General features: G+C 39.0%; 1 protein-coding gene across 2 annotated transcripts; it reads right to left on the bottom strand.

Annotated features, from left to right (window-relative positions):
* Nucleotides 1-13,300: 13,300 nt before the first annotated feature.
* On the bottom strand, nucleotides 13,301-19,103 carry LOC306858923 (uncharacterized protein). 2 transcript variants are annotated; one of them, XM_079399729.1, is made up of 3 exons: nucleotides 19,033-19,103; nucleotides 18,194-18,590; nucleotides 13,301-16,416 (listed from the first exon to the last, which is right to left on the bottom strand). In XM_079399729.1, the coding sequence occupies exons 2-3, from the start codon at nucleotides 18,537-18,539 to the stop codon at nucleotides 15,713-15,715; spliced, it is 1,050 nt and encodes a 349-aa protein (XP_079255855.1). In that variant the 5' UTR covers nucleotides 18,540-18,590; nucleotides 19,033-19,103; the 3' UTR covers nucleotides 13,301-15,712. The 2 variants fall into 2 exon arrangements, with proteins under 2 accessions (XP_079255855.1, XP_079255856.1); XM_079399730.1 differs by having other exon boundaries at nucleotides 14,196-16,416; nucleotides 19,052-19,091.
* Nucleotides 19,104-19,833: the final 730 nt, after the last annotated feature.

A 19,833-nucleotide genomic window follows, 5' to 3' on the forward strand; every position in this document is an offset into this window, starting at 1 on the left:
TGGGCTAAATGACTTTACAGACATTTGACATTAAATATCATTCAGTATCTATTTCAATGCGCTGCAGCTTTTTCCACATAGTCTAAAACACTCTTTTCACATAATTAAATATTCTCTAATCCAACCGGTTACATTTTTTAATTAGAGTAATAAAATTAACTACTGACTTGTCGACAGCAAGAAGGCCGAGGGAGAACCTGCACCAGCACCACTGACAGATGAAGAGGAGATGCTCAAGTATTGGAAGATTTCTAAAAATCTAAAAGTAAAAAGAATAACTTTTGCTTTTGTATTAGGAAATAAAGATGACCAAAAAAATTTGAATAATTTGTTTAACAGCTGTGGTGGTGGTTATGGCTCGTACTACCCCTCCATCTGGCATCCTTCCATTCTATACAGTAATCAGTTTCAGAAGGTGCGATGATGGGGATATGCTCGTCATCAATGCACATCCTGATCACATTCTTCCGGGTTGAAGAGTGATGAATTCCAAAGATGTTCTGAAGGTAGAAATGCTCTTCCAAGTATTGAATGGGAAAAGAGCTAAGAAAGAGATCTGCTGAGGTCCAAGGAGCTTGGTTGAATGGAAAGACAAGGCCGCAAAGGCCTGGCACAAAAACTTAGAGGGTCAGAAAAAGTTCTAGCTCACATCCTCTTAGGATCTAACAAAACCGCAGACTGTCGGGCATCTCTGAAGTGGGACCTTTATCTGCAATAGAGGTCCCACCTCTGGGGTGTCAAATACCCAATGGAGTCCTGGATTTTTGGAGGGAAAATTTTACGACCCTTTGTCTCTGAACATGGTAATTTGCATAGGTAATTCGCCTGGGTTAATGCACAAACTTCTAAAGATTCTTAGGACACTAATATGTTGCATAGGTATCAACTAGTGCTGGGCAAGTTAACGCGTTTTTATCGCGTTAACGCATTAATTAATTAACGCCGACAATTAGTTTATCGCGCGTTAACTTACTGGGTCACAGCTGGGGTGGGATGTTTATCAGTATGCTACTGGCTGCTTGGGATGAGCGTCATCACGCGTCTCAACCAAGGAAATCATTTGTTGTGTGCCTAAGAGAGCTACAGCGCGAAACAGAAAATATCAGGTGCGGACAGAAAAATGGAAAAAGGTACCGAAATCTTAAATGGACATTTTTATTTTAAACCTCTAACACACGGTGGAGTTGATAGAACTAAAGCTATTTGTAACCACTGCAAAGCTGAATTTTCTTATCATCGGAGTACTTCGAGTCTGAAGTATCACTTAAATGCAATGCACACCGTTGATGCCAGCAAATCACCCACCCAAACAAACACTGAAGGAAGGCTTCGGCAGGCTACATTGGATGCAGCATGTGGGAGAACTATAGATTATTTTTTTACAAACTAAAAACTTTGTTTTAATGTTTTATTTATACGTTAATGTTATATTTAATTTGATTACATTAATGTTAAAGTTAAGATTTACAAGAAATGTTAACTGTTAACTTTTAACTGCTGTAAAAAAGCCCTTTATCTGTTTAAAGTTTTGACAAACCAAATGTTATTGCACTTTTGTTCATACAGCAGAACTTTGAAAGAATAAAGTTACACAATACTCTACTTTTGATTTCATTATTGAATTTGGCGCATGCTGCGATTAATCGTGATTAATCGCAGAAGATCATGCGATTAATCGCGATTAAAATATTTAATCGTTGCCCAGCACTAGTATCAACATGTAATATTCACTCTCAATTAGATCATCCGAAGACGAATTGATAGAGACTAAACATGATACAGCTAGAGTGATATTAACCAGTGATCTATCATAAGCATGCATAAAATGGTGTACAATACACAAAAACATATACAAGAAGATTAATAATATACACAATGCCCTGAAGATATGTGTGTTCATTCCAAGAAAGGTTTTTCTATGAATTAATTAAAGAAGATTCCATTTCTCTTTCCTAAAGGGCAAAGAAGTGAGTTCCCGCATTCCTTTGAGCAATAAAACAAGTCTTATCAGATGGGTTGCCATGGAACCAGAGACCTGTTCTGCCTTCTTAGGTGTTAGATGCATTTTGGGGGGAAGGGTCCACAGACCCTCATAGTTGGCCTTTTGGTTAGGTGAGGGGGCATAAAAGATTATTTGTGTGTCTGATTGGTCCAAATGTTACATAACCCCCCCCCCCCCCCCCTTTCGAACGTTGTTGTCCATCCAATAGACAACAGCAAGCGACGTTAAAGATACATGGAGAAATGTTCAAATGTTACAGTACACTGATGTGAACAGAGATGTGAACAGACTTTGAGTCATTCCTGCAACAGATTCTGTTCAACAAGTGAAACAAATAAATCATACCTGATATATACGTGTTATTTAAGTGTTTCTGCTACTTTCCATGGATTCAAGAAGAAAAAAACATTATCAGTAGTCAAGGATCATGTTTTACCATAGAATATCAGTGTAGTTGAACTTCTGATGTTGGTGCAGCGCTCTCAGAGGAAAACAGTTGGAAGAGACTGAAAGTCAGCAGGTCATCTGTGGTGCAGGTATCTGATTCAATAAAATACAAACTACCAAAAAAATACATGTTTATATCAGGAGCATCTGTATATATATATATATATATATATATAGGTTTTGTAGCCATAGACTCATGCATGCTTTGTATTATCGTTAAAAAAAAAGTTTTATTTTTGAGAAACTAATTACTATTGTTTAGCACGCTATTAAAATCTATTTTTGAACAGAGTAGGCTATTAATCGTAAACATGTTCTAAACATACTTAGACTCGTAGCATTCATCATGTTACAATGTACTTTCATATTACTTTTATTGTTTTATAAAAAAGCATGAAATTTAAATAATGAATTGCCCATCATATTCAAAATATTTTACTGGATTTCAAACATTTTAGTCAGGAATTATAGTTTGGGAAAACCCAACTATGATTCTGCAGTCATAGACTCACGCATGCTTTGTACTATAAAAGGATGTATTTCGTACTATAAAAAATATATTTTATATCTGAGAACTAATTGTTATCGTTTAGCATGCTATTAAAATATATTTGTGAACAGATTATTAATAATAAACATGGTCTAAACTTTTTTAGATGTGTAGCATTCATCGTGTTGTAGTTTGGGAAAAACCCAACTAGTAATGTGTTCAAGTTTATGTCACAATAACACGTTAACTAATGCAAAACATAAACATTACTTATATCGATTTTCTCTACTTGATGAACTCTTGTTCTTATTTTGAGGGAAATCCAGCCTTTACTCAGCGCGTCTTCTTCCAGAAACGAACAGTATAACAGCGATGAATTCTTCACTCCTGACTCTTTGTTTATGTTGGGCGTCTCCAAGCGCACGCGGATCACGTGGTTATTTACATGTGAACACGAGGGGGCGGGATCCCATTAAAAATAATGAGTTAGACGGGACAGACTGAACATCGTGTTGGTTTTATACAGATTACTTCATCACAGAATATTTGTTTTCGATATGACTTCATTTGAAAAAAGACACTTCAAGCTTTCTATAGATATAACTCTCATGTCTGTGTGTCGAGTATTTGCTGAGTTACACTTCATTTTATTGACGCGTTTGTCAGATCCCTCTCGGAAACACGGGACGAGGAGAACAGGATATTCCAAATATTCCTTTATTTGAACTCAACAGATAGACAAGGAGCTTGGGGGAGAGACGAACACATATGACTTTCAATACCGGACACGGGCAGGGAAACACAGGGCTTATAAACACTAGGAAATCAACAAGGAACAGGTGTGGACTAATCAAACGGGGCTCAGGACTAATTAACTAATAATGACAGGGACAGGAAGGCAAAATAGAGACACAGGAGGAGGGGGAAACAAGACACAGGACTGACATTATGCCCCCCTCCAAAAGGTGTGTCCCCACGCCATACACCATTCAGTGGGCGCTCTGGAGGCCTCCAGGGATCAGGGCTACCTGCCTCCAGAGCGGGGCCCGTTCCGGCAGCCATGGTGGACCAGGGGACTCGGGGGGCCATGGCGGGTCAGGGGACTCGGGGGGCCACGGCCTTACTTTTTCGGGCCGCCTGAGGGGTTCTGTGGCCTTGGCCTGGCCACACAGGCCGTGACCCTATTACCCCCCCCCAAAAAAATTTTATTGGGGAAGTCCCCCCCTGGGAACCACTGCGGAGCAGGCTTTGTGGGGCGCTCTTGCAGCGCGGACTCTGTCGGGTGCTCTTGCAGCACGGAGCTGGACGGAACCAGCAGAGACGCAGGAGGGCACGTGCGAAGAGCCGGCACTGGAGGGCGCTCTGGAAGCGCAGACATTTGGGGGCGCTCTTGAGGAGCTGAGCTGGATGGGACCAGCGGAGACGCAGGAGAGCTGGACAGGACCAGCAGAGACGTAGGAGAGCTGGATGGCCCCACCGGAGACGCAGGAGAGCTGGGCGGTACAGCGAGCACAAGCATAGAGACTTATACAAGATACTCCACTGATACAATATTCATTTTATTTGTTCAGGTCTTAAAAAGCCTTAAATTTTATTTAAAAAATCCTGCAGACTCCCTGTAAATTCTTTGTTCTTTAAAATTCTGAGCACGAGTCTCTTCCAGTTTAATAAATTATAGTGCAAAATAAACATGAATGAACATCAGAAGGTATGTTAAAAAATATAAAGTGTTTCCCCTGCCATTATCTTAGGAGGGCGGCCCGCCCTCCCTCCCAACAGCACCCCCCACCCCCCCTTGAAGGTCAAGTTCATTTTATTTTCTCTATAGCGCCAGAGCACAACATAAGTAATTTAAAGTTACCTTTCCAATAGAACAGGTCTATACCTTGTTCTTTTATTAAACAAACTAAATAGCCTTATGTTATTTGTCTTATTTATACGAAGGCATGTTATTTCTGTCTCTAACGTTACATTACATTGGCGCACTCTGTATGCACACAGCAGAATTCCGCCCCGATGCACGCACACACACAAGTGAGCCCACTCCCACTAGTATTTGTAAATATTAAGCCGCAAAAACAACTATTTAAATATGACTTCTGCCTGTCTCTGTGTTAATGTATGGTGCAGACGCGTGTTTTTTTTTTGCTACTCATACAGAAGCGTGCGAGAGGCTTGTGGTGATATTAGCGTCTGCTGCCTCACTAACTAGGACATAAATACAGAACAACATATCCAGAACTGCTCTGAGAGTCACTTCATGAGCATTTGACCGTTTCATTTGAGTAAAACTATCATCATATCATATACACACAGAAAGGTATTCACGTCAACCCGTCAAAATAAAAGTTTGGGTTTCAATTGTAGACATCGCGGCAGCAATATATTTCTATTGTTCAGAAGAATGTACGTAATACCTTACTAAAATGTAGTAGACCCCAGTATATAACTTAACGTGGAATTTACCTCCGCTGTTCAGTTTATTAATTAGCTAGAAAACAACACTAAAGAGGAGCTTTTTTATATGTGTGTTTGAATAAATAAATAGTCAGGTATTTATGAAGGCTGTGCAAATGAGTTGTAAACAAACATTTAAATTTATTTGAGTGTAATTATGATATCTGAAAATAAACAGCAGTTGAATATAATAGCTCTGTGTTGTTGATTTTAACCTTTAATATTATAGAAATGTGCCAAATAATAGGGTTCCCTGTGTAGTTAACAGCATCAGTTAGGAGAGATTTTTTTCGGCAGATATCATTCTGAATAATCGGCATTGTATCGGCAGAGAAATTTGATATCAGTGCATCTTTATCCATCAGTGACAGAAATGGAGAAAAAAAAAACTTTGGGTGAAACCAGGCTCAGTTGGGGGGCCAGTTCTCCTCTGACCAGACGAAACCAGCATGGTTTGATTTAATTCCAGGCTATAGCACAAGTCAGATTGTGCGGAGGACTCATCTGGTTACTGTGGTCTTGTACTGATGAGGTCAAGGTGATGAGGTCTTCAGAGGGAATCTGTCTCTGGGGCTCATTTAGTTGATGGGCTGCGTTCCACTCCACTTTTAGACACGCACTCGCAAACTTCCCTAAGCACTTCCCTTTGGGGGAATCCCCGCTACCATTTTGAAGTGCGATCCACTTCGCGAAATGGATGAGGGAAGTTTAAATGGACAGACCCTCGACCCCTCGATTTTGACAGAGGGAGCGAGTCTGCTTCAAATGCACACTTCTGGCTGCTCCATAGACCACAATGCAACACGATTGTGACGTTATCGCAGATTGCGTTTATTTATTGATTTTCAAAACCGAAATGCCAAACCTGTACAACCAGGTCAAAGCTGCTGTGGTAAAAACAATTAGCTCAAGGAACATGGTTTGCTGCAACTACTGACCTCTGGATTAGTGAAAGCAGTGGTGGTCAAGCCTGCGTAAGCTTCACTATCCATTACCTCACCCCAGACTGGCAACTGGAATCAAACTGCCTCGAAACTCCATTCTTCCCAGAAGATGACTCCGCTCACAACATCGTGATTTAAGAATATGCTGGAAGAATGGGGGATCAACAAAAAAATGGTCTGCATAACCACAGACAACGCAACAAACATGATAAAGGTTTTTGAAAGGTTCTCAGACATGTGGCTTGGGTGCTTTGGCCATAATTTGAGCCTGGCCATCTCAAAGGCGTGGGTGTTTTGATATGAAAGTATCTCTGTAGGGAACCAACTGCCCTCAGAAAAGTTTTGATGGCATTTTAACTTCATCTTGCCTACATATGTTTGATAATGTAGCATTAATGAGCACAGTGCTGGTTCATGTGCAGTCGTTTCTTGGGAAACCGGTGTATTTTTGCCGTTCCAATAGCGCCACCTGCTGGCAAATTGCTGTTTTTGTTCAGAAAAATGTGAATGTGAAAATTTCTAATGTGCCTACAAAAATCCAGAAGATTAGCAAAGAAAGATGTGTGTGTGTTTTAAATTGGGAAAATATGTTATACTTGTGACTAATTCCTTTTTTTTTTTAAATAGTTAAAAGGCTGAAATGTGAGGTTTACCACTATATAAAACTTTTTGTATTTGTGAAAAACCTGTATTTGATTGCAAATAATGCATTTTACAGTCATTTTATGGCACCAGTCATTAATATGTTACCATAGACATTGCCCAATATTCATTTTATTTGTTAAAAAATAAAAAGCCTTAAATTTTATTTTAAAAATCCTGCAGATTCCCTGTAAATTCTTTGTTTTTTAAAATTCTGTTATTTATATACTGAATGTTGGCTATTTATATTGGGCAGTTATATGCAAACCAGACAGGAGGTTTTTAAAAGCACAATAACATTTGATTTAAAGTGAAGAACTCAAGTAGGCCTATGTATATAAACATATAATTTACCATAGTTGTAAGTGCTGGAAAAGCTTGAAAAATTCACCTTGAGGGTGCTTGAAAACTGCTTGAATTTGACTTTGGAAAAGGTGCAAGAACCCTGAAGAATGTTCTTGAGTGTCCTGTTCATTCTCGAGATTTAAATCTGATTAAAAATATCTAGTGGAATTTGAAGAAGGCTGTGGCGATGTGAAAACCAAAGTTTATCGGTGATCTGGAAGCTTTGTCAGGTGAGGAGATTGCTTGTATGTGCTTAGAAGCTTCTGTAACTTCTCTACTACAGTGTTTATTGGAGGTTAAAAGGAATAAAAGATTCTGCACCAAATTTGACTTTTGGAAATTGAATAATTTCAATGTCTGGTAAGTATGCTGGCCATGCAAGAACTGGGATGTTTTCAGCTTCCAGGAATTGTGTACAGATCCTTGCAACATGGGGCCGTGCATTATCATGCTGCAACATGAGGTGATGGTCGTGGATGAATGGCACAACAATTGGCCTCAGGATCTCGTCATGGTATCTCTGTGCATTCAAAATGCCATCAATAAAATACACCTGTGTTTGTTGTCCATAACATACGCCTGCCCATACTATAACCCCACCGCCACCATGGGCCACTCGATCCACAACGTTGACATCAGCAAACGGTTCACCCACACGACGCCATACACGCTGTCTGCCATCTGCCCTGTACAGTGAAAACCGGGATTCATCCATGAAGAGAACACCTCTCCAAAGTGCCAGACGCCATCGAATGTGAGCATTTGTCCACTCAAGTCGGTTACGATGACGAACTGCAGTCAGGTCGAGACCCCGATGAGGACGACAAGCAATGCAGATGAGCTTCCCTGAGACGGTTTCTGACAGTTTGTGCAGAAATTCTTTGGTTATGCAAACCGATTGTTGCAGCAGCTGTCCGGGTGGCTGGTCTCAGACAATCTTGGAGGTGAAGATGCTGGATGTGGAGGTCCTGGGCTGGTGTGGTTACACGTGGTCTGCGGTTGTGAGGCCGGTTGGATGTACTGCCAAATTCTCAGAAACGCCTTTGGAGACGGCTTATGGTAGAGAAATGAACACTCAATTCATTGGCAACAGCTCTGGTGGACATTCCTGCAGTCAGCATGCCAATTGCACGCTCCCTCAAAACTTGCGACATCTGTGGCATTGTGCCGTGTGATAAAACTGCACATTTTAGAGTGGCATTTTATTGTGGCCAGCCTAAGGCACACCTGTGCAATAATCATGCTGTCTAATCAGCATCTTGATATGCCACACCTGTGAGGTGGATGGATTATCTCGGCAAAGGAGAAGTGCTCACTAACACAGATTTAGACAGATTTGTGAACAATATTTGAGAGAAATAGGCCTTTGTTGTACATAGAAAAAGTCTTAGATCTTTGAGTTCAGCTCATGAAAAATGGGGGCAAAAACAAAAGTGTTGCGTTTATAATTTTGTTCAGTGTATATATATATGTATATATATATATATATATGTGTATGTATATATATATATATATATATATATATATATATATATATATATATATATGTATATGCATGTATGTATGTATGTGTATATATATATATATATATATATATATATATATATATATATATATATGTATATATGTATTCTAATGAGGCACTGAAACCTTGCAAGTTACGCCATCACCTCGAAACAAAACATGGATCGTTTGCCAGCAAGCCTCGAGAATTTTTTGAAAATAAATTGAAGGATTACCAGCAACATAAAAAAGTGATCAAGTCAACCTGTGAATGAAAAGGCTGTGACAGCATCGTATGAGTTATCAAGACTGATAGCTACATCTGGAAAGCCCCACACCATAGGTGAAGACTTAATTTTACCAGCCGCTAAGCAGATGGTCAGCATAATGCTGGGAAATAATGCAGTTAAGCAACTTAACTTGATTTCTTTATCAAACAACACAGTTAAGCGCCGAATTAATGATATGGCCGAGAATGTGTACCAGTTGCTAATTTGCAGAGTTCGAGCGAGTCGTTTTTATGCAATTCAAATCGATGAGTCCACAGACATCGTGGGTATGGCGAATTTGCTCGCATTCGTTAGGTATGAATGTGATGGAGAAATTGAGGAAAACTTTCTTTTTTGCAGACCTCTACATTCAAACGCAACTGCGGAAGCTATTTTTGACATTCTGAAGGATTTCATAATTTCCAATGACATCAACTGGACAAAGTGCGTTGGACTCAGCACCGATGGTGCTCGCGCTATGCTGGGCCGTCATAGCAGAGTGGTGAAGCGAGTCAGAGACGTGGCCCCGCTGCTCACTCACGTACATTGCTGCATTCACCGAGAGGCATTAGCCGCTAAGAGAATGCCCTTGGATTTAAAGACCGTTTTGGACGATGCTGTCAGAATGGTTAATTGCATTAAAAGCCGTCCACTGCTTTGTTTTCCCTTTTGTGTGAAGAGATGAGTAGTGAACACCGCCAGCTTTTACTACATACCGAGGTCCGCTGGCTCTCACGTGGCAGAGTGCTCACCCGGCTCTTCCATTTACGTGACGAGGTCAGAACATTTTTCATTGATTCCAAATTTGAACTTGCTGACCGCCTCTGTGATTTCGACTGGCTTTGTAAATTGGCCTACTTGGCAGACATTTTCAGCCACTTGAATGGACTCAATCTAGCCCTACAGGGGACAGCAGTAACAATGTTTCATGTGCAAAACAAAATAAAGGCAACCATAAAGAAAATTGATCTGTGGGGGAAAAGAATTGCCCGAGCCAACTATGAGTCCTTTGAAAACGTGTCCGACTTTTTGTCTAAGGGCTTTATTGTCCCAATAAGGTGGCATCCATTTAATTAAATTTCAATTAAAATGATAATTTACACTCAGTACGTTATTATTGCGTACTGTTTTATAATGTACTACAATACTGAGGTGCAGATAATTGCCACTATTTGCAATAAGTAGTATAAATCTTGCTATTTTAACGTAGTGCAAATAGCATCTGTCACTAAAAAAATATGCTATTTGCACTTAGTGTAAATAGCCGCTGCCAAATATTTATGTGAAGCATTCGTATAGTTTGTATTTTTTATCTTCTATTTTTTAGTTTGTATAGGGTAAATACTATAGAGTAATACTGTATAGGTTTATAGTGTTTTTTATAGGTTTATAGTGTTTTTTACTTCATTATTACCCCTTCACAGCCATATCACCCTGCAGCCCAAGACCGGTTGCCCACTGAAGCTAAGCAGGGCTGAGCCTGGTCAGTACCTGGATGGGAGACCTCCGGTGAAAACTAGGTTGCTGTTGGAAGAGGTGTTAGTGAGGCCAGCAGGGGGTGCTCACCCTGCGGTCTGTGTGGGTCCTAACGCCCCGGTATAGTGACGGGGACACTATACTGTCAAAAAGCACCGTCTTTCGGATGAGACGTTAAACCGAGGTCCTGACTCTCTGTGGTCATTAAAAATCCCATGGCACTTCTCGTAAAGAGTAGGGGTGTAACCCCGGTGTCCTGGCCAAATTCCCTCCACTGGCCCTTGTCTATCATGGCCTCCTAATAATCCCTATACACTTGATTGGCTCTATCACTCTCTCTCCTCTCCACCTGTAGCTGGTGTGTGGTGAGCGCACTGGCGCCGTTGTCCTGTGGCTGCCGTCGCATCATCCAAGTGGATGCTGCACACTGGTGGTGGTTGAGGAGAGACCCCCCACATGATTGTAAAGCGCTTTGGGTGTACAGCAATACACAATAAAGCGCTATATAAATGCATCATTCATTCATTCATTGTTGTATGTCTGTATTTATGTAGCACCGTGGTCCTGCGAGGCACGACATTTCGTTCCACTGTATGTCCCCACATGTAGCGGAATGACAATAAAGCTCAACTTGAACTTGACTTGACTTGATATATATATTCACACGTTTAGAAACAAAAATGATAGTGTATAAAATAGTTAAGATAGAAAATAGACAATAATCAACTTGATGGAGCTCAAACTCAAAACGCAGTCACAAATCAGAGCATGCGTAGTTTTAAAGTATACTCCTTTGTCAGTCTATGTGAGAGACGCGTTCAGAATCAGCACACGGTCACTGTTTAGTGGGCTTTGTTTTCAAGTGCGCAACTCATGACATTCGCTGTTCTTCTGCTGGCGATTATCAAACAGCGTTGCATTGCTGCGGGCGCCCCCTTCTGGATTGAGGGTGAATTGCCTGTATTCGTTGTAAGGCCTCATGCACCGAACCGAGATGCCCGTACCGTGACGGTTCGGTACGAATACATGTACCGTGCCACCCCAATATATGTATACCAGTGTTAATTTCGTTGACGAAGACGACGACGAAAAATATTCGTCAACGAACCTTTTTTCTGTGACTAAGACGAGACGTTGACGAGCTAAAACTAATATCTGATGATAAAAACTATGACGAAATCTATGCGCGTCTTCATTAACAAGACTAGACGGGACTAAAATGTTATTTGAGGACTACCGGACATTCAAAATACATCCTATAGGCTAAGTTAATTGTCTTGTCTTTCAAAATGTGCGTCTCTGTCATTGGATAAGGTGCGTTTGCATGGCAGCCGCGGTGGACGGATAGGCTACCAAAACGCGAACTAGCGATCTGAAACAATGGCCTCAGCAACCGAAGGGTTAGGGAGTGGGTGACCAGACGTCCCGTTTTTCCCAGGAGTCACAATTCATTGTCGATTAACTTAAAGTCAGTGAAGGTGCGATAGACGGAAACGCACTGATAGAAGTGCTCTCTCTCGCGCACGCTCCACTTCTTCAGTTCTCATACAGCGCGTGATCAGGTCTCAGTGCTCAAATACACACACAGCAGTCCAAATGTCTCTCATGTAGAGTATCTCACGGAAATACAGTCCGTTATGGTTTAAGTGAGCTTAAACAGGTGGGTGAAAACTGAATGTATGTCAGTAGGCTATTACATGCATACCTTCCGTCTTAAATGGACAGCATTCCTAATTATCTGTCATAAATATTAACCAACAAAAGATGTTAAATAAATGTATACTTGTTAAGTAAACCTACTGTATCTGAAAAATTAGTTTAATTTATATTTCTACCAAAAAATGAAAATTTATTCCAGTTTTTCCAAATTCAATCCTTGATTCAAATTTCTCATAACTAAGCTTAATTGATTTGGTCTAAAGAGAGAAGAATTGATGACTATTTTTGTTTGAATACTACATATAAAATAGCTACCAAAATAAATGTTGGTAACTGCAGTTTGACTAAAAGTAATGACTAAAAGTTGACAAAAATGCAATGACTTTTCGTCGACTAAAACTAGACTAAAACTATGATAGACTCAAATTACTAAAATGTGACTAAGACTATTAAGCTTTTTCGTCTCAAGATAAAGACTAAGACTAAATCAAAAATGCCTGCCAAAACAGCAGCACAGCAGCAGCAGCAGCATGATGATGATGATGCTAAGTGTATTGTCTTAGGAAAATCCATCCCAAACAAGTGAAATGTAAAATTTAAGTGAAATGAAATTACAATAAAATTCTTCACGTTTGCAATTTGTATGCCTCCATGCGCCAGTACCCATTTGACTGCTGACTTAAGGTCACATTGTGCACATTGAGTCCGAAATTTTTGTATGCATTTTTCTTCATATTCCCCATCCTATCAAAATGCATGCTACGAAAACGCAGAAAATTGAACCTGATCCAAAAAATTTTTGACGGACAAAAGTTTCGGAGGCAGTGTGCAAACGTGATTGACACAACATGAGGTCGTATTTAATTTTTAACGTGCGAAAATGACCTGTGCAATGACCTTTAGTTTTGCATCTTATCCCGCATATTCCCATAAGCATAACTGAAATAAAATGTATTAAATGAACATAAATGTAACAGCAGGCTAATATACCTGCTGCAGTCTGTCAGTGTTGCTAAATAAAACCACAGAAGACAACTAAAAATAAAATAAACCACTCACTGCTCTTGAATAACTTTTGTAGCTTTATTGCTAATTAATATGTAGCTATATTTCATTTATACAGTGAAGACTATTTAGTGTTATTTTACATTTTAATTTGTTTAATATCTCTTAGTGTTGAGCCCTGCTGCTATTATAAGAAAAAAAATTGTGAGGTAATCATATTTAAGTGTATCATGGCTTGATTCCCCTTGCTAAAACTGAGAATGAGAAAAGGATGAGAGAAATGGTTAGACATTTATATAAGCTTACACAGAAAACTGTCTTGAGAGATGAGTTGCAGTCTTTGTTTTTCAGCTCAAGTTGTGGAACTTCATTAGTTGTGATCGAATGGCAAATCATCAGTTACTGATGTGATGTGAATTCATATAAAATTGTGTCATGTTCTTGGTTGTCTTTTAACTATGTATAAAGTGTTCTCTAATATGGTGCATTGAAACACTATGGGATATGGATAGTATGTGGTTAGACAACAAAGAGTTGTGTGTGGGAAGTAAACCCAAATCACTCTGCAGGCACATTTTGAGGCAGACCAATTTGCCAGGACCAAAAAGGCCAGGATTAGGCTTCCTTTGGGGTTGACCATACCAAAACATCTGTGCCACATCCAGCAACACCAGACAGTCTTTATTTCATGCCTGATGTCCACATGTGGTAAAAATATCTTAAAAGCGCCCTTAGCTGTGGACAGGTATTTATAATTCCTGAAGATGTTGTTTAGAGAGAGAATCTCCCGTCCAATGAGGTTTCAGTGGTCCCTATTAAGGACTTAATGGCCTTTCAGGAAGGAATGGCATTAAAATTAGCTCCCCATCTAACAGCTGCAGCTATTGAGCCAAGTCACTTTGCTAAAAATGAAAGTTGGTCCTGCTCTCAATGTATTCAGTAAGGCAACAAGTGCTGGACTGAAATAGGGACTTTAATGGGCAGGATCTAAAATTATTATTTTTAATCAATTAGCAAAAAAATAAAATACAATAATAATACAAGAATATACCGTACATATCGCCATTCAGCCAAAAAATACAGACATGATTTTTCTGGCAATATCACCCAGCCCTACCTCATGGCGTGCTTTAAATGCTGAATTTTCCCATTTTTAGCTAAGCAGTGATGATACATTATTATATCACTTGTTAAATAGTTATTTAACAATTACAACCCTTGGCAACAATTATGGAATCACCACACTTAGATGTCATTTACACAATTTTTTTTACTCCATAAAAAATAAACGAATCACAGATAATCGTTCAATGCTGAAGAAAAAAAAAAAAAATGGAATCATCCACCAAAACACACAGTTAGTACTTTGTTGCTCCTCCTCTGATTTATATGACGGCCTGAATTCTTGGTATGTAACAATATTCCAGCCAATTTTCAAAAAAGAATTGCAAATTGTATTTTCAATTGTGTTTTCCATACGTGGATGCATAAATTGTGACATAATCCAAATGCAATTGCTAAATTTTGCATTAGCGTTTATGTTTTTTGTGCACAGTGACTATCAAATTTAAAATGAAAAGCAAAGTCATTTTGCAACTGTATTTCCCATGTCTTACAAGTTATGAGCCAGTCATATTTAAAAAGCAATATTAATTACCATGTCTGCTATTTCACTCTCTCTGCGTCGCGCATGTAACCACCCAAAACTCAAATGGAATCACGATTCCTTTTGCATTTGAATTTGTGATGTCTACATGGAAAGCTGTCAATCAATGTAAGGGGTAGGACTATACTATGGGGCGGGTTTGTATTGGGAGGTGACGTCACTCACAGACGACCGTGCCAATCAGTTCATGCCTGTGTGAACGTAAAGACACTACACTTATTACCGTACATTTTATTCCTTTCTTTGAATCCATAATAGAGAGCACATCGCACCTGCCTCAAAATCTTTTACTGTTTGCACTCTGATTGATGCATGCATTTATAGTTGGTGAAAAGAAAATATGCAGCAAATAACTACATATTCATCTAAATGCAACTCCCAGCAAAATGTGTGGACTGCTCAGGTATTTTCAACGTCTCTTTACCCCTAAGAGAAGAATGAAAAGAACTTGAGTAAATCACGATCTTGAGGGATGGTGAAATAATTCTCTCCAGTGTGAACTCGTGTGTCAAGTCACCTTTATTCTATAGAACTTTATCAAATATGGATTGCATCAAAGCAGCTTCACAGAGATAAACAATAAAATAACTGAATTAACATGGAAACTCTATGAAGACGATTCAGATTCTTTTGTAAAGCAGCTCTAAAAGACAATATTGTCATTATTTAGTTTAAGTCAGTTGAGGTCAATAACAGTCTGACATTCATCAATTTAAAACGAGGTCAATTCAGCTAAAAAAGTTGTATGCTGCAGCATTAAATGTTGAAATATGTCTACACTGTATGCAGGTAACGGAGTTTAACTTGTTACACACTGTAAGGCTTTTCTCCAGTGTGGATTCTCATGTGGAGTTTAAGGTTTCCATTGTGAGCAAAACTGTCTCCACACTGTTGGCATGTGAAAGGTTTTTCTCCAGTGTGAGTTCTCATGTGTCCGTTAAGACTTCCTATATGAGTGAAACTCTTTCCACACTGTTGGCAGATGAAGGCACTCTTTCTAGTGTGTATTCTAATGTGGACTTTCAGGTTTCCTCGTTGATTGAAACATTTTCCACACTGAGGGCATGCAAAACGCTTTACTCCAGTGTGAATCTTTAAGTGACTCTCAAGAATTGATTTACAAGCGAAACATTTTCCACAATATTGGCAAGTAAAAGGGCTCTCCCCAGTGTGAAATTTCATGTGGATTTCAAGGTGTCCATGTTGAGCAAAACTCACACCACACTGTTGGCATGCGTAAGGCTTCTCCTCAGTGTGAGATCTCACATGCCTCTTGAAGTTTTCTTTTAGAGTGAAACATTTTCCACACTGAAGGCATATGAAAGGCTTTTCTCCAGTGTGAATATTTATGTGCCTCTCAAGACTCACTTTATGAGAGAAACTCTCTCCAGATTGATCTTTAGGTGTTCCCCGTTGAGCGAAACTTCTAGTTCCTGTTTTTTGAAGATTCTCATATTGATGATCTTTTTCAGTCTCATTGAGAACTTCTTTCTCCTCTTTCAGTACCAGGTCTAAGATGAAAAAACAAATGAATAAAACCTCAGTTTAATGGCACAAGACGTCAAAACATTTAGATATAATGCATGAAAACCAACAACATGTATGCTAGACCCTATACCAGGGGTGTGCAGACCTGCTATGGAGGGCCATTGTCCTACTGAGTTTAGCTCCAACTTGCCCCAATTCACCAGCCGGAAGTTTCTGAAGTTCTCATCTCTGGCCCTCAAAACCCCCATTTCTACAGAGTTTAGCTCCAACCCTAATCAAACACACCTGTACATGCTAATCAAGTTCTAGCTTTATTACTAGAAAGCTAAAGGCAGGTGAGTTTTATCAAGGCTGGAGCTAAACTCTGCAAGAAAGGGGACTTTAAAGCCCAAACACAGTGCACGATTTTAGCATCACTGCATGTCACACTGTGCGACATGGATCTAATAAACTTGGCTATGACGTGTGTGTAGACCAGGGGTGCACAAACTCGGTCCTGGAGGGCCGGTGTCCTGCAGAGTTTAGCTCCAACTTACCTCAACACACCTGCTGGCAAGTTTCTAGTATGCTTATAAGAGCTTGATTAGCTGGTTCAGGTGTGTTTAATTGGGGTTGGAGCTAAACTCTGCAGGACACCGGCCCTCCAGGACCGAGTTTGGGCACCCCTGGTGTAGACCATACGATGATGACACCTGTTGACTCGTACAATACGACGCACGTTTCTATAGATGAATAAAACGTCATCAGCATGCGCTAGTGCTAAACAAAAAGAGCATGATAAATCACACTTTAGCATTTGTATATTTTGTGTGCTGAAGTGGAAGGGATAAGAGCTTGAGGTAAGCGGTTTTACGTTTTAGCGCCACGCTGCGTTGATTTCATGCCGCATTTTTATTGGTTGGTCAGTAAACGTGGGTCGTACCAGCAAACACGCTGTGCGATGATCGTGCTGTAACGTAGGCTATCTTTGGTTGCAAGACCGTGACAACGGCCATCTTTGAACCTCTCTCACTGTACGACACAAGACCACCGATTAGGAGCCACGATCACGATGACAATCTTTCGTGTGGGACAGCCGAAAATTGTGCAGTGCGTTTAGGACTTAAGGACCAAGATGAGAACCGTTGTGCTTCGCCATATTGCTAACGATCAACTTTCTTTAAGACAAGAGTCTTCAACTGGGGGTCCGCCAATTAACGTTTGATCACAAAATTATTTTGTAAAATAAAAATAGGGTGAAAAACATAAAATATTATAGCACTCAAACAGAAGCCTCAGTTATCAGTTACCATAAGGTATTGAATGAAAAGCATTTATGTTACTTACAGAAGATGTGAAAGCCACAACAGATGTTTTCTTTAGTGAACCATTTGAGTCATAAACATTCAAATGAAAATCTATTTAGTTGCAGTTTATAAAATTAGTGCCTGCTGGCTGTTATTTTTGCCTCAAAGCTCTTTTAATGATGCACAAATGTAGACAGCAGCAGTAACTTGAACAATATAAAGTCGATCACTTACATTGTTTTTGATACATACTGTCGTATAATTAATAAGTAATGGTTTTCATTTCAGAAGTAGATACTGAGTTTAATGTATCTCAGGTTGAAGGCTGCATTAGTATTTGTCTGGTCATGTGATCTCAACATGTCTGTCCACATGAGACGACCCCCTCCATGTCAAATAAAACCACTTTAAATACGACACTCATGTGACATTCATCAAAGAAGATATGTAGACAGAGCTGGACATTTTAATAAGAATCAAATGAGTGAGTTCAGCTTTGAGAATGAAAACCGACCTGTTTGTTCCTCAGTATCTTCATGTTTGGCTTGGAATGTTTCTTCAATCCTCAAGTCGTCACTCTCCTCTTTAATAAACACCATCTTTGTTTGGTCCTCAGTATCTTCTTGTTTCATGCTGAATACTTCTTCAATCTTCATGTCTTCACTCTCCATTTTAATAAGCACCATCTTTGCTTGGTCCTCAATATCTTCATGTTTGACTCTGAATGTTTCTTCAATCGTCATGTCTTCACTCTCCACTTTAATAAGCGCCATCTTTGTTTGTTCCTCAGTATCTTCATGTTTGACTCTGAATGTTTCTTCAATCTTCATGTCTTCACTCTCCACTTTAATAAACGCCATCTTTATAACAGTGTGTTCCGTGGATCTCACCAGTTTCTCTGCGTTTGGACACTGTCATGTTTAAGATGAGAATAATTATCAGCAAGAAAAATAAATACTAAATTCTACATCTGTGCATCTCAATCAGCTCCCTAGTTCAGAAGTCAGCACACTAGTAAGGGAGTTAAAACTAGCACTACAAATTAATTACACACAATTTATATCTAAATGCCATAATTTTTAAGCGTTTAATGATTTGTAGATCACATTTAATCAATTAGACACTAAAACATTTATGATTAACAGCTTAAGTTGTAATTAGGTGTTTGTTGTTCTCGTTGCATGTGCGCTGATGAGTGGAGGTGCTTTAGTCACACACACAAAAATAATGTGCATTAACGTTAGATAAAGCGTCACAACATAAGATTTCATTCATTTTACATCGCTTGTTAAAAAAAACAACAACTGAATTCTCTATATCGATTTAAACCGCATCAATGCTTAAAACACAAACCTTTCTTCTGTCGAATCACCGGAGCGCAGCGCAGCCTTATGACGTCACACCGTCAGTACAAAATAAAAGTCCTGTATAGTATTTACATACAGGAAACAAAGATTAAATAAAAAGAGTAATATTTTGTCTAACAGGCAAAACAGTCTTTACAACCTTACACAAGGGCAAAACAAAAAGTAATAGAAAATAATAGAACAACTTTATTTATATAAATGCAGAGTTATATTAATCATTCATATAATAAATACACAGTTAAGGAATTAACACAACTTTATAAATTAATACATAATAATGTTTTATCCACATCCATTGAATTCCACTGATATGATGCTCTGAATGAAAAAACAGCTTGACCAAACGAGGTTTTTCTATGTGGAATTATGCAATCAGCTTTATTTTCAATAGAATTAAATTTAATCAAATCAACCCGAGGAAGAGGAGGAGCTAAACCATGCATAATCTTATAAACTAAAGAAACATTTTTAAATTTACAGATGTTTTCCCAGCTAAGCAGGTTATACGTATTTAAAATATGACAATGGTGAAAACTAAATATATTTTTTAGTGCTTGTTTGTACAATAATTCCAATGGTTTTAGAATCTGTTAGATATTATCTATTGTATCTATGTATATCTTATATAAACAGAATAGAATAGTTAATTTAGTATTATTTAATTATACTACAGTGCATGCATAATAATTATTTAAGTTGATATTCTGATCATATTTTTTTTTCCAAGCACATTTTACCAGTTCCAAACCACATCAATCTCAATAACTACTATTACTTTTGTATTTAA

Source organism: Barbus barbus (genome assembly GCF_936440315.1).
Source record: "Barbus barbus genome assembly, chromosome: 39".
Taxonomy (NCBI): domain Eukaryota; kingdom Metazoa; phylum Chordata; class Actinopteri; order Cypriniformes; family Cyprinidae; genus Barbus; species Barbus barbus.

Coding starts and splice junctions, on each gene's coding strand:
- LOC306858923 (XM_079399729.1), bottom strand. CDS start 18,539: ATGGCGTTTATTAAAGTGGAGAGTGAAGACATGAAGATTGAAGAAACA. Junction 16,417..18,193: donor AGATACTGAGGAACAAACAG/GTCGGTTTTCAT, acceptor TTTTCATCTTAG/ACCTGGTACTGAAAGAGGAG.